This window comes from Zosterops lateralis (genome assembly GCF_965231275.1).
Source record: "Zosterops lateralis genome assembly, chromosome: 14".
Lineage (NCBI taxonomy): Eukaryota > Metazoa > Chordata > Aves > Passeriformes > Zosteropidae > Zosterops > Zosterops lateralis.
In genome coordinates this window covers 13697170-13709971 of record NC_139774.1, presented here as the reverse complement: position 1 = coordinate 13709971, position 12802 = coordinate 13697170, and the positions used below count along the sequence as shown (strand labels likewise).

At 42.8% G+C, this 12802-nt stretch overlaps 1 protein-coding gene across 5 annotated transcripts in view; it reads right to left on the bottom strand.

Moving 5' to 3' along the window:
• SGCD (sarcoglycan delta) overlaps positions 1–12802 on the bottom strand; it is a 302618-nt gene that overhangs the window by 35255 nt on the left and 254561 nt on the right. For all 5 annotated transcript variants that reach the window (XM_083872021.1, XM_083872019.1, XM_083872023.1 and 2 more), the window contains exon 6: positions 11521–11640. In XM_083872021.1, coding sequence (XP_083728147.1) covers positions 11521–11640 — 120 coding nt within the window. The remainder of the gene's footprint in view (positions 1–11520; positions 11641–12802) is intronic.

Sequence of the window (12802 nt, the reverse complement as noted above, 5' to 3'; positions counted from 1 at the left end):
TTGACTGTATAATTCCTTAATATTCTTCTTTAATAACACAGAATCTCCCAAAGGGCCACCTGTCCCTGTCACTGAGCAGGACATCAGCCACGAGGGGATGCTGAGGAACCAGCACTGAGACATCCCTCCCTTGGCTCTGCCTGTCAGCAGCTGAGGGGCCCCTTGAGTTGGCAGAGAAAGTTTGTCAGAGACACTGATAAACTTTTCTCACCTAATCCTCATCCCTTTCTGCAGCAGGGGGCTGGTGGATGAATTAAACACCCTGGAGATGTTCTCCCTTTGGTTTCACCCTGCTGCCTGATGGTTTCTGTAAAGAACCATCCTCTTCTTTCTGTGCTATTGGGAATTTTCTGGACTCACACATGCCCCCTCCCTCCAGCTCCCTCTATTCCTGGATGGAGAGTCTCAATCTCTGCCTGGGGGATCAGCAGCTCCTGAGGGGAAAAACTTCCTTGGACTAACTCAGCTCCACTGGACATTTGTGTCAAAGTTTGGTTTGGGCCCCCGTGGAGTCCCCAGCCAGGCTTTGACAGCATCAGTGTTGGGTGGTGTTGAAAGTGAAGGCTGGAGGAAGTGACCTCATTTAGTGGTTTTAGAATCACAGCATCACTTATGTTGGAAAAGGCTCTGAAGATCATGAAATCCAACTGTGACTCAAGGCTTTGGCAAAAAAAGGAAGGAAAGTTTGAGAGAAATGTGCTGTTGTCACTGAATTGAGCTATTCTGGCTCTGGGATGTTATGGAGTAAAAAAATTATTGAAAATATGAAATCCAAGGTCATGTGCTTAGAAAGTAGTAAAAAATTTCTTGCACATGTTGGAGGCTTCCAAGATATAATATCCCTGGATAAAAGCTGAATGCTACTCATGATTCATGGCAGTGTGACAGAGTCAAAGGGAAGGCAAACACATTAAACTGAAAGGCAAGAAGAAAGTCTAACAGGAACACACACACAAAAAAGGAAATCACATTATTTTAAGAATCATCTGTGAATCCTCCAACTATTGTGTGCCCCTCCTGCTCATCCCCAGTGAGGAGAGAGAACAGAGAGGAAAAACTGCCATGACTGCACAAACAGAAGCCTGTCCTACAAAAGAAGCCTGGAAGGACTTGGCTTTGTAGCTGAGCAGCATGATGTGCTGAGGAAGGATACTCATGCTGTGCATAAATACATTAGGAGGGTAAATAACACGAAGGGAAAAGAACCACTGGCTCTAAGCCAACCTTTCTATGAGAGCCAGTGCTCATATGAGTGGCAGGAAGCTGGTCCTGAGTATATTTGAGAAGCAGAGGGAGGGTTTTCTAGCCAAAAGAGGAGCTGCAATGGGAGCAGCTTTTCAGTTAGATGGGACAGACAATATGACAGATCTGAAAAATTCCTGACTGGAAGATCTGGTGCCTCAGAACCAAGGGCCAATATTTTCAGGACCTGAATATTTCAGTCTTGCATTGCTCTGGTCTTATTTTCACTGTCCTGTACCTGAGAAATGATGGGTTTTGGCAAAAGGTATTAACAAACAGCTCCAACAGCTCAAGAATCAGCTGCTACAATCTCCCTTTTCAATCAAAGCTGCTCTATCCCTCTTCCTCTTTTACTGAGTATAAAGCCAATGTAACCTACATCTGTTATTGTACAACGCCATTTTTGCTTCCTGAATTATCTGTTATTAAAACATTTTCTATCTGCCATGAAAAATGCATACAGAAAATTTCTATTTCATTGCAAAGAACTGATTTTTTAATCATATGAGACTGCTGCTGCTAGGGGTAAGTTACATGCAATCAGCTAAAGACAGAAGAAAACAGTAATATCATTTGTATTTAAACACACTGTACTGTACATCCCTAGGCAATAAATTATTCTTTCTCACAGTATTATATCAGAGAGGCTTCTATTACACTGGTCCACTCTTCTGACACTGTGTAATTTACCACCGATAAATGTTCATAAACAGTTTGACTGAAAAATCCATAAAGCCATTTCAGCTTTATTTTAAGTCCCATTTAATGTCCCTCAAAAATGATTTCATCAATGTGTTTCCATTAGCTGGTTCTCTGCCCAATAACTTAATTCCACACAATCAGTCAGGAACTTCTAAAGCATAGGACAGGATCTACCTGAAGTATTTTGAATCACACTGAAGATTCACTCAGAGAGTGTTTTGGGTTTTTTGGCTTGCAGTGCATAATGTGTGGGGTGTCAAAGTCCCCTGGATGTGTTCACTTCATTCAAGAACAAAAATCAAGAGTCCCATGGCCAGAGGACATTTCCAGTCCAGTTTTAGGGTTTGGAAATGGAGGAGCACAAATGCCCCACAAGAAAGAAGCAAATCTCAGCTGGAAAGTGCATCCAACAGCTCCAACCAGAGAGACACAGGCATCTGTGTTCAGCTTTCCCTGCTGCCTCTTGCTTTCCCTGTGTGCTGCAGGAGTTCCTGAGCTGCAGGACACTGTCCTGGCACCTTCCCTGGTGCCAAGGCAAGGGCAGTCCCTGCTCCCTCTGGCCAGAGCTGGGACTCAGCCACTGTGACAAGGACATTGATCACACCCCACTCCCTCTGCACAAAACCTGCCCTGGGCTTCCCCTGCTCTCTGCTGGAAGAGAGAAAAGTGGAGCTCAAATGCAATGCAATGAGAGGTATTTTTAGACCAACAATTGATGCTCCTGCTATCAAGGGTAGGTGGCAATCTGCTGAGCAGCTCTTGGGGGTGAGCAGAACTCAGGGAGACATTAGGTTTCCACCCAGGTGCACCTGGTCAGCTATTCCCCATTTTGCTTTTTCTTTTCAGACAACACGTTTCTTCCCCACTCTGTATTTTTTTAGTGATAATGACAGACCTGCAGCACACCTTCAGTACTGTATATAAGTGCTTTCAAAAGAAAGTGGGGTCTCAGGGGCCTGTGATGACCCTAGTGATAAAGCTGCTCTTAGTGTATCTCCTCTTTAGTGCTCTGTCTTATGCAGGGCTGTGCAGATGAGGGGGGAAGGAGAAGGATTTGCTGTGATTTTTTTCTGGCTGAAGTCAAGAGGCAACGTGCCGTGTGCTGTTGGTCTCCATAAACTACTTTTATTCCCACTGTTATTGATCAGGACACATTCAGCAATTTGTTCATGAAAACACCCATCTGAGGAGGTTCTCTCCTCTGCAGGTCTCATCAGGATAATATGTGACAGTCTCAGAAAGTCTCTGCAAACAGATGCCCAGGAAGTAAATCCAATACAGTATAGGTAAAAATTATTTGTGCCTGCTTCTTTTAATTCCAAGCTTTAAAAGCCTTATTCATCCTTAATTTATGTTTTTAAATGGGTGAGCATAGTAATTGCTGTTGCTCCCCTTGAATCCCATTAAATCTGAAATCAATATGAGCTCTATTTCAGGGTCCAATAATAGGCTGGGTGGGTTAAGCCAGTGCATTGAACAAAAGCCATAAAGCTTCATTCACGTTTCTTTTCCAGGATCCTATAAAAATAGCTCATTGCAGAAGTCTGTCTGTCTTCCTTTTTTGTCTAAGTGTTGGGGAGTTGTTCTTTTTAAGGGCAATCAAAAAATCTTGAATAATAAGGACAATAATGAGATCATGTGCAGCATCAACAAAGTGCTTATAATAAAAATGTAATATAATTTTTTTAAAAATAGATTCCATTCCTTTTATTACAGATTATTTTTAGCTCTTGGTCTTGGCACTGTATGCACACAGGGAGTGAGCCAAGGCTTAGGCACTGGGCTGTGGCTGAGTTAGGCTAGAGAGGAGCTCCTTGTGACTCCGGGTGGAGCAAAAAACAATCCTCTGACTCAGAGTCCCAAGAAATCAGTGGGGCCTGGGTTTTAAGCTGGAAAACTTGTAACGAGATGAGCTGCAAGCTCAGAGACGAGCAAGTGGATCATTAGTGGTGTATGTGCCTGTAGTCACACCATCCTCAGCAGCCTCCCTGCCACGGGTCATTTATCTGAGGAATATAAAGGGAATAACAGAACAGAACAGACAGGCTCACACCCAAACTGAGAACAGACACAGGAGGAAGAAAGGTTGCTACAACTTATGCTGACCTCTAGATATTTCCTTCTTGACTAGTTTTGGGGTCCTTCAACACTTTTTCTGCAGCTCAACAATAGCAATGTCATCACTGAATTCCTCTGAAGCTCTCCTTGGCATTCTTGCGCAAAGCTGCAAAGGAACTCAGGGGAGCACCTGAAGTGGGAATACACAGTGGAAATTTATGATGGAGAATATTATGTGAGCTTCAAACAGATCAGCTGGGGAGGACACTTAGGAAATAAAATATAAATCTGCCATACTTTTAAACTTGATTTCGGTGTTTGGTGAGTGTACAGTATGTTTCTTTCATAATCCTTGTGACATTTAATCAATATTAATCTGATGGTGGATGATTCCTCTCTTTCCTTAAACAGGATTAAGGGAACACAATCTGAACACACATTTCAGCCTGGACTCGAAGCCTATACACTTTACATAAATGCTATCCTTTCAGCCTGGAATGTACTTTAAGTAAAAGCAAACACAAAAAAAACTCCTCAGTATCTCTCTCTCTCCCAACACAGATTGTTCTTGCCAATAAAAAAGACAAGTTTGCAATCCGGGTGAGTGGATTTTGAAAAAGGAGAGCAATGTTAGTTGGATTTGCCATTAAAAAGAATGGAAAACAGCATCACACCTACTGCCCTTAAAGCAGGGGAGCTATCAGAACTATTCATTCAAGAATTGGTAATTTCAATTTCTTCTTGCAGAATGGGAGAAACACTTTATCTGAAAGAAAACATCCAAAAATTGCATCTCAACCTCTGGGAAAAAAACCTGCAAAAACCAAACCCTAAATCCACCCAATTCAACTAAATCAAGTTTCTTTTCTATACAGTTTTTAATTCTCTGTCACTGCTGATTACAGGTTAAGTCACTTTGTGACCCCCTGCTTCTACATGGATACAGCAACAGCGCAATTCCTAGCTGAGAAAAAAAATAAATTATATATATATTCTTGTGGCTTTAACCCCTGATAGTAAACATATGTTTTTGCCCTCCACTAGTCCTTAATTTTGCTAAACATAACTTTTCCCCATAATCACAGCTCTGCAACGAGCTCAAGGAAATCTGGCGGATCTGTGCCGCCACAACTGAGAGCTGAGGAGAGGGGAGGCTGTTCCCAGCCCTGCCAGTGCCAGTGCTAAACCCTGAAATCTTCCTTTATCAGCACATTTCCCTGCTCCCCTCGTTTTATTCCCTGTGCCTTTCCTGCAGGACCAACGACTACACGACAGCTTGGCAATTGCTCCAGGACTGCATTAGTGCTGCTGCCTAATTACCTGTGGGCAGGGAGTACTGAGAATTGCAGCAGCTTCCTAGAGAAGTTCATACATCTCCAGCAAAAGGTCAAATGCCTGTCCCAGCTGGCTGTGGCTCATCCCTCCTCTGGCTGAGAGCATAGAAGGAGCTCTGAAGCAGCCAAAGCAAGCTGGAGCTCATTTGGAACTGGATGAACTGGGAAAGGGCTGTGGGCCCAGGCTGATGGTGCAGTTTGTCTCCAGAGGCACAGCAAGGTAACCCAGGGAGGTATCCCAGAGAAGTTCCCTGTCCTTGGGGTTCAAGGCACCTTCCCCTCCACTGCCTTTGTAAAGCAAAAGGATTTGAGCAGGAAAATGTCTCAGTTTTGTAAGACATGAGTATTGCAGCACCATGTGTCTTTTTACAAGGCCACTTACAAACCTAGAGCAAGGCCATGTTTTTCAGGGAAATGCCCAAAATCCACACTACAAAGACTGAAGCTTGGCATTTAACCTCAGACATAAAGCTGCAGCAGACTCAGTGGTGAGACCAGAAGGCTCAGTTTCCTCTCTGGGTCAGGCCTGATTTCAACACTTGGCTACCAGAGTTGTTCCCCCTGCCACAAACACATCAGCAAAATGCCATTTTGAAATCATAATGGCTGCTGTAAAGGGCAACCATGCACGTCCTGAGCCATAAATAATCACTGCTGAAGAAGGGTACATGCTGTAAAAATGGGTGGTAATTCCTGGAAACTGTTAAATTTCCAACTTACCCCACCCACTGAAATGACTGATACCAGTCAAATACCTCTGTAGATCATTTAATGAAATATAGCTGCTCTTGCAGTCATTAAATTTATTCTGCTGTAACAACTGCAGCAAGCAAAAGCTGAAAAGGACATGCCAAGAAGGCACTAAAAGTTTAATATGGAGCCAATGTGAGCTGAGTCCTCTGACCAGGCTGGCACTGCAGCCACAGCTCTGCAGGGCTCCTCCCAGACCAAGCTAATCCATGGAACCCTGAAAATGTTTGTAGATGGGAGGCTTAAGGCAGCTGAGGCAGCTTACACAGATGTGTTAGTTCATCCACATTAAACCCTGTTCTCCTCTTGTCCAAAGTGAAGGATTTTATTGCAAAGGCTTTTTTAACCCTTCCATGAGTAACAAGCCACAGCTCCTTGTGCTGTAAATGCAGAGCAGGTTCCTGACTTTGTCCCCAACAACAGCCCCAGCACTGCCATTGGAAAGAGCTCTCCACAGTCACAGAGTCACAGAATGACAGAGTGATTTGGCTTGAAATGGACCTTAAAGATCATTTTGTTCCATCTCCTTTGCCACAGGCAGGAGCATCTTCCACTAGATCAGCTCTCTCTGAGCTCCATCCAGCCTGACTGGAACATCCACAGCTTCTCTGGGTAACCCATTCCAGTGCCTCACCACCCTCACAGTATTCCATTTTTAATGATATCTAATCTAAATCTAATCTCTTTCTGTTTAAAGTCATTCCTCTCCCTCTTGGCACTGCATACTCTCGTAAATAGCCATGCACTCCTGGACTACACTGCTTTTATTGTTGGTGTTCCTCCACTAAATCCTCTAAACTCCCTAATAAACAGCTCATAAATAAAATGCTGGAAGTGTGCCTTGGATTTAATTACTCCAAACTTATTAATAAATTTGCAATAACCTTTCAACAGCTGATTCCTCTTTCCAGGTGCATTCCCAGGCAGCTGGAGAGAAACTTGAACAAATAAATGTTCCCAAACCAACAGTCCTAAAAGTCAGCATTGACATGCTCCACATGGTTTGTTGCCCAAAGGGTGTTGACGACACTGGGAAAAAAACTACAAGGTGGAAATGAAGCTACTGGCTAATTATTTGACAGGAGGGCAGGGAAAGAAAGGGTGGTGAGATCAAAGGTACTTTTAAATCAGCCATGGTGCTGGGCTGGGGCACACTGCTCCTGCAGACTTTATTCTGGGAGATGAAAGGCATCCTACCCCACTCTAAATACAGCTATTTTAGTTAGGGTTTGCCACAGGAGAGGGCTTTAGCCATATTTTTATCATTAGGCTCCATTAGGAGAAGAGCTTCTGCCATGCTAATCCAAATGTCTGAGAGACACATTTTATGGGGAGTGGGAGCAATCCCTGTATTGTTGTGTTATAGAGAAGGGACCCTGTGGGGTTGTGATTAATCCTATCCTTGTTGGAAAGCAAAACAGTAATTTTAACAGTGCTTTAAAAAGCTTGGTGGATTTGTAAGGCCCATGCAATCCCACCTCCCACACAAACCTCCCTCCCCACTCAAACCCAAGGACAGCCAGACTCCTGTAAGCTGCACGAGTGTGGCTTTTGGGGCATCTCAGCTCACTGCAATGCATGTGGATCCCCATCAACATCTAGTCTTCAAAAAAATCCCTGGTTAAATCCGTCATAAATATTAAACACCAGAGTATACTGGCAAGTTTCCCTGAAAACAAACTTCAAAAAATAATCTCAAAAAAAATAAATGTCAAGGCCCTTGGGAGAACTGACACTGGCATGTCATCAGATGTTGTCTTATAAGGCTAAATTAAGCATCTGACCAGGGTTTAATTTCTGTAAAAACTCATGCTAATTTAAATTGCTTTAGATTTAATTAAAAATGCCTTTCTATAGAGATAATAATGTAACTCTGTTAATTAGTATCAAGTGGCATCTAGAGGGCATATTTAAAAACTAATCTGGAGAATAAATAGAGCTAATTAACAGTCAGAATAATGCTTTATGATTGTCTTTTATTTATAAATGCTATAACGCTCAATAAGCTATTAAATGAAATTGTAATTAATATATATCAAAGTTATTTTTTAATACTCTTTTAACTAAAGAGCGTTTCTTACACCCTGTTTTTCAGATTGTCTGGACACGTTTCATTGAGGGAGGGAAGCGGGGAGTAAGGATGAGGCAGCAAATACAAATTCAATTAGGAGCAGCTCATTTATCATTTACCCCCTACAAGGGTCTGTGTTTAGGAGCCCTCAGGGTATCCAGGAAGGCGTGAGCTCTCTGGGGTTTGCCCAAAGCTCTGCTGACCATGGCAAGGGCTGGCAGGGAAGGGCTGCACATCACCCCACACACACCCCCCCTGCGGGCAGAGAAGGGGCAGGTTTTGCCTTCAAAAGGGGCAGGTTTTGCCTTTAGAAATCCAAGCCTTGCAAATGCAGAGCTGCGGTTCTGGGGAAGCTCTGAGGTTTGCCATGGGATCTTTTAAAAGACCATGGGGTGCTGAGATTCCACAGAGTGAAGCTTGGGGAGGGAAGGGATGCTAAGAGTGAGAATGTGCTCCCATCCCATCCCATCCCATCCCATCCCATCCCATCCCATCCCATCCCATCCCATCCCATCCGCATAGGAGTACTGGCAGAAGAGCTTGGAAGAAAAAGGGCAGAATACAGTCGTTGTAAGTCTCAGTTTTTACAAGACTTTTTGCAGGCAAACACAAACTCCCTCAAGAGTTATCTGGACCCAGGCAGTGCTGAGCTCCCAACTTGAGCAAGGCAGAGGGAATTTGTGTCTACAAAAGGTTGTGTCCATGTTCCCAGTGCTCACCGTGGCCAGAGGGCTCAGGGGGCTGCCCTTCCCCTCAGACAGAAGCTCCTGTCATCCTCCAGTCTCTCCTATGATGACAGGTTTGACTGGATTCACTATATCAAATAAAATCATTGAAGTACTCTAAATTACGTCATACATGAAAGGCAGAGGTGGCCAGCTCTGTGTTTCTGTGTCCTTTAATGCTCATGAATCAGAAATAACTCCCCAAAATACAAATCAAATAAAAAACACTTTCATATGGTAATCTGCACTGTCCATGCTGCGCAGTTTTTTTGAAGCACCATCAAATGCATCGTATGTCCTACTTGCATTTGTTTTTAATCTATAATTCTGTGTATTCTTCCCCTTTTTTATCCCTTGCTAATGTTGAAAAATCCTCTTGATACCCAGAGCAGGGTTCATTTCAAAACAGGAGAGCACCTCTTTTCTCAGGACAAGGATTCAGCATCGGTTTGTAGAACAAACTTGCAGAAAAAAACTTGGAAGTCTGTACAAAGAAAAGATTTATTGTCTCTGGCAATATTCAAAGCTGGCCACAAGAACTGCTGCTCTGACCTCTGTGGGATGACTTTCATGCCAGGTTGTTGAGACACACTTGCCTCTACAACAAGTATGTGTTCAGCAATAACGAGAACAAGTCGGAATTATTTACACGGCCTAGATGGGTGTCAGCAGACACATTCCAGCAGCACCTGAGAGCCCAAACACCACAAGAATGATCAAAGGAATTTGTCTGTGTGCTGCAGCTTGGACTGGCCTTCAGAGCAGACAAAAACACTGCAAGGAACACAAACATATGGTATAACACTTCCCAGCATGGCAAACAGCCACAGCAAACACTTTTGGAGATAAAATTAGATTGGGGAAGCAAAGCTGGAGAAAAACAAAGCCAAGTATGAACTCAGAAAGCATTTCAGCTGAAGGTCATTGGAATACTTGCTATGCAACATCACCAGTAATATCACTCTACTTTTTCTTTTCTGATAGATCTGCAAAAGTCAAACTAACCTCAAGAAACACTCAGTTACAGGTAAAAATGAAAGTGCACTACAGTGATCAGCAAATATTGGTGCTGTTTATTCTGGAGACTAAAACAAGGCAGACACTCAAAATACCTATTGAAATTAATTCCTGGTTTCTTGAAAGCACAGAGGAACTTAAAAGCAATTTCTTGTAAGTGTGTAATCTGACAAGCAGCATATAAGGAGAAGGTTCTGTATTTTTTTTAAAACCAGTGATGTAAATCTCTCTTATTTTAAGGTCTCCAAGAAAACACTTATAAACTGTTGCTCCCTGATTTCATCTACCCTGCATGAACTAGCTCTGAAGGGTGCAGTGTGAAGGGAGATTTGTTGGAGAACACGGATTGTTACATATGTCCTCAGCTCTAGAACACTGCAAGAATTTTGTATGGGCCTCTTTTAAGTTTTAAGCTAACAAAGATATTCTTAATTTTCTGAAGTTCGACATTTATCCTGTGAAATCCACCTAACTTTTCACAGCTGGTGACTGAATTAGTTTAGTGTGTAACAGCAGTGACTTGCAGAGAGCTACACCCACCCTGTCCACAAACAGGCACCATCTAGAACAGCAGGACATCAGGCAGCAAAAAATGTTAAGGGTTGGATACCAAGTTCCATTTATATTATACATAATATATTATTAAATACCTAGAAATAATAATAATAATAATAATAATAATAATAATACCACCACCTATCTATATCTATATATCGATACATCTATATATAATTCCAAGCTCCTGACTGAGCTGTTTTTACAAGAGAGGTAAGGAACAGTTTGGAATGAAAAGATGCATCCAAAACAAGTCACTATAAAATAGGTATTGGTGCCTCCACAGAGACCAGCAGCAGTGTTGTGTGACTGTGAACAACACTGAGCTACCCACTCTGGTCCTGTGTGAAAACATTCCTGACCAAATCCCAGACTCACCTAAGCGCAAGGATTGAACTGGGGGGCACAAAAATTCATGTTCCAGGCAGTTAATTTTATATAACTATCAAATAAATTTCAAAATTTACAATTGCCACAACGGTTTTGTTTCTCCAAATAATGAGAAAAAAATATCCAGAGAAACAAGAAGGAGCCTCTACATCCCAAACCCAGAGTGCATCCCCAGTTTTCATTAGGAAACACCAATGTAAAGCCTGGCAGGCAGCACAGCTGAGGAGGCAGATCCTCCTGGGGTTTGTTTCAGAATGAAGGAGGAGCTGGTGACAGTGTTGACACCAAAAACATGAACCCTGAGGTTTCCCACAGTGACTGCAGACATGGGCACATCCTTGGGGCAACCCCTCCCTGTCCTCCACCCCAGATCCAAGAAATAAAAGTTTTTCAGGTTCCAAAACTGGTTTTAAAGCTACTTCACTCAGCCAGACAAACCATTTCCAGGGGAGTTTTTTTGTCTGGAGGGGAAATAACAAATTGTGCAAGTTCAGAAAGCCCTCACACAGAAACTCCTGGCCTTTATCTGCTTGGAGAAGATTCAAAGCCATAAAGACAGCACAAGGTTTTATCTCCAAAAGAAGCTTTCAGCAAGTAGGAATGAAAGTCAGGCAAAACTATACTCAGATTTGAAGAGGTGCATATTAAAACTGTGGCTTAATGAACAATCTCTTACCTAGAACTCTCAATCTCTCTGCTCCAACCACCACTTCATTATCATCTGCAGAAAACAGCAATTTTCCAGAGAGGGTTTTCACCTCAAATTTTTGGCTGTGTGCTTCCACTGCTTGGGGACCTAGGGGAAAGAAGCTTTACTTCAGGGAAAAGTATAAGAAAATCACACAGTAGCTTCATACAGTCAATAAACCCATTTGCTGAGTAATAATAGCTCAACAAATTACATCAGAGACACCAAACAGAGAGGCTTTTTAGGTCTTACTAAAAAAGGGAAGTTTTCTACCCAAGTTACAACTGCTCAAGTATTTCTACTTACGCTTTTGTTAACACTTAGGTGGGCCATAAAATCACCATTGAACGTGGGATAGCTGGGATATTTTTACAAAAAGACAGACCCATGTGTGAAACAGCAATGAACATATCCAGCCATGCTTTGAGAGTATTGGTGCAGGTGTAAGAGGCATCAAGAGTTCCTGGGCCCATTTTGCATAGACTGGTGTTGCTGTGTAAAAGATTTCTGGTTTTATACTTCTTAAACATAACTGGATTAAAATTCTATCAGTGTCGTGCACAGCTCAATTAGAAACAACCAAAAAACTACAAACACCAGCACAGGAGCAAATGTTTAGTTTTAGACCCCTTCAGTCATGTGCAGGCCAAGAAAAATGGCATCCTCTCACACTGCAGAAAGTTTTTAGACAAGTAAAACTTTCCTTCGAAGATCTTGTTTCAATTCTGCTGCTTTTCCTGCAGGCTGCTGTGCCCTGCAGTGCTGGAGAGCCTCTGGCAATGCGTTTTGTTGTGGGGTCTGATAAACATCAGCTGCCTGAACAGCAATTCTGTGCAGGTTTCTGGCTCAAAGGCTGCCCTGGGTTACTAACCTGGGCCAGACTTTGGACAAATCACTACTGAACAGCCCTGCCAGCTCCATCTAAGCCAGAGCCCTTCTGGAATATTATCCTGCACGGGGCTGGTGATTGGAATTTGCATTAATTCCGACCATCTTCGAGACCAGTCTCATTTCTCAAAACACAAGAGAAGTGACACTTGAAAATGAGTATTTTCTTAAAAACTCCATCTCTACCCAGTATTTCCCTGCACAGGTCACCTGTGCTGGCATCTGCATGCACAGAATCATGGGCATGGTTTGCACTTCAGACAAGTGAGGCCATCCTGAGATCCCTGGAAATACTTAAAAACTCGTGCAGCCGCACTGAGAAAATCCAGCACTTTAAATATGATTTGTGCCTTCCTTATTAACCACCTCCCCACCCATCCTT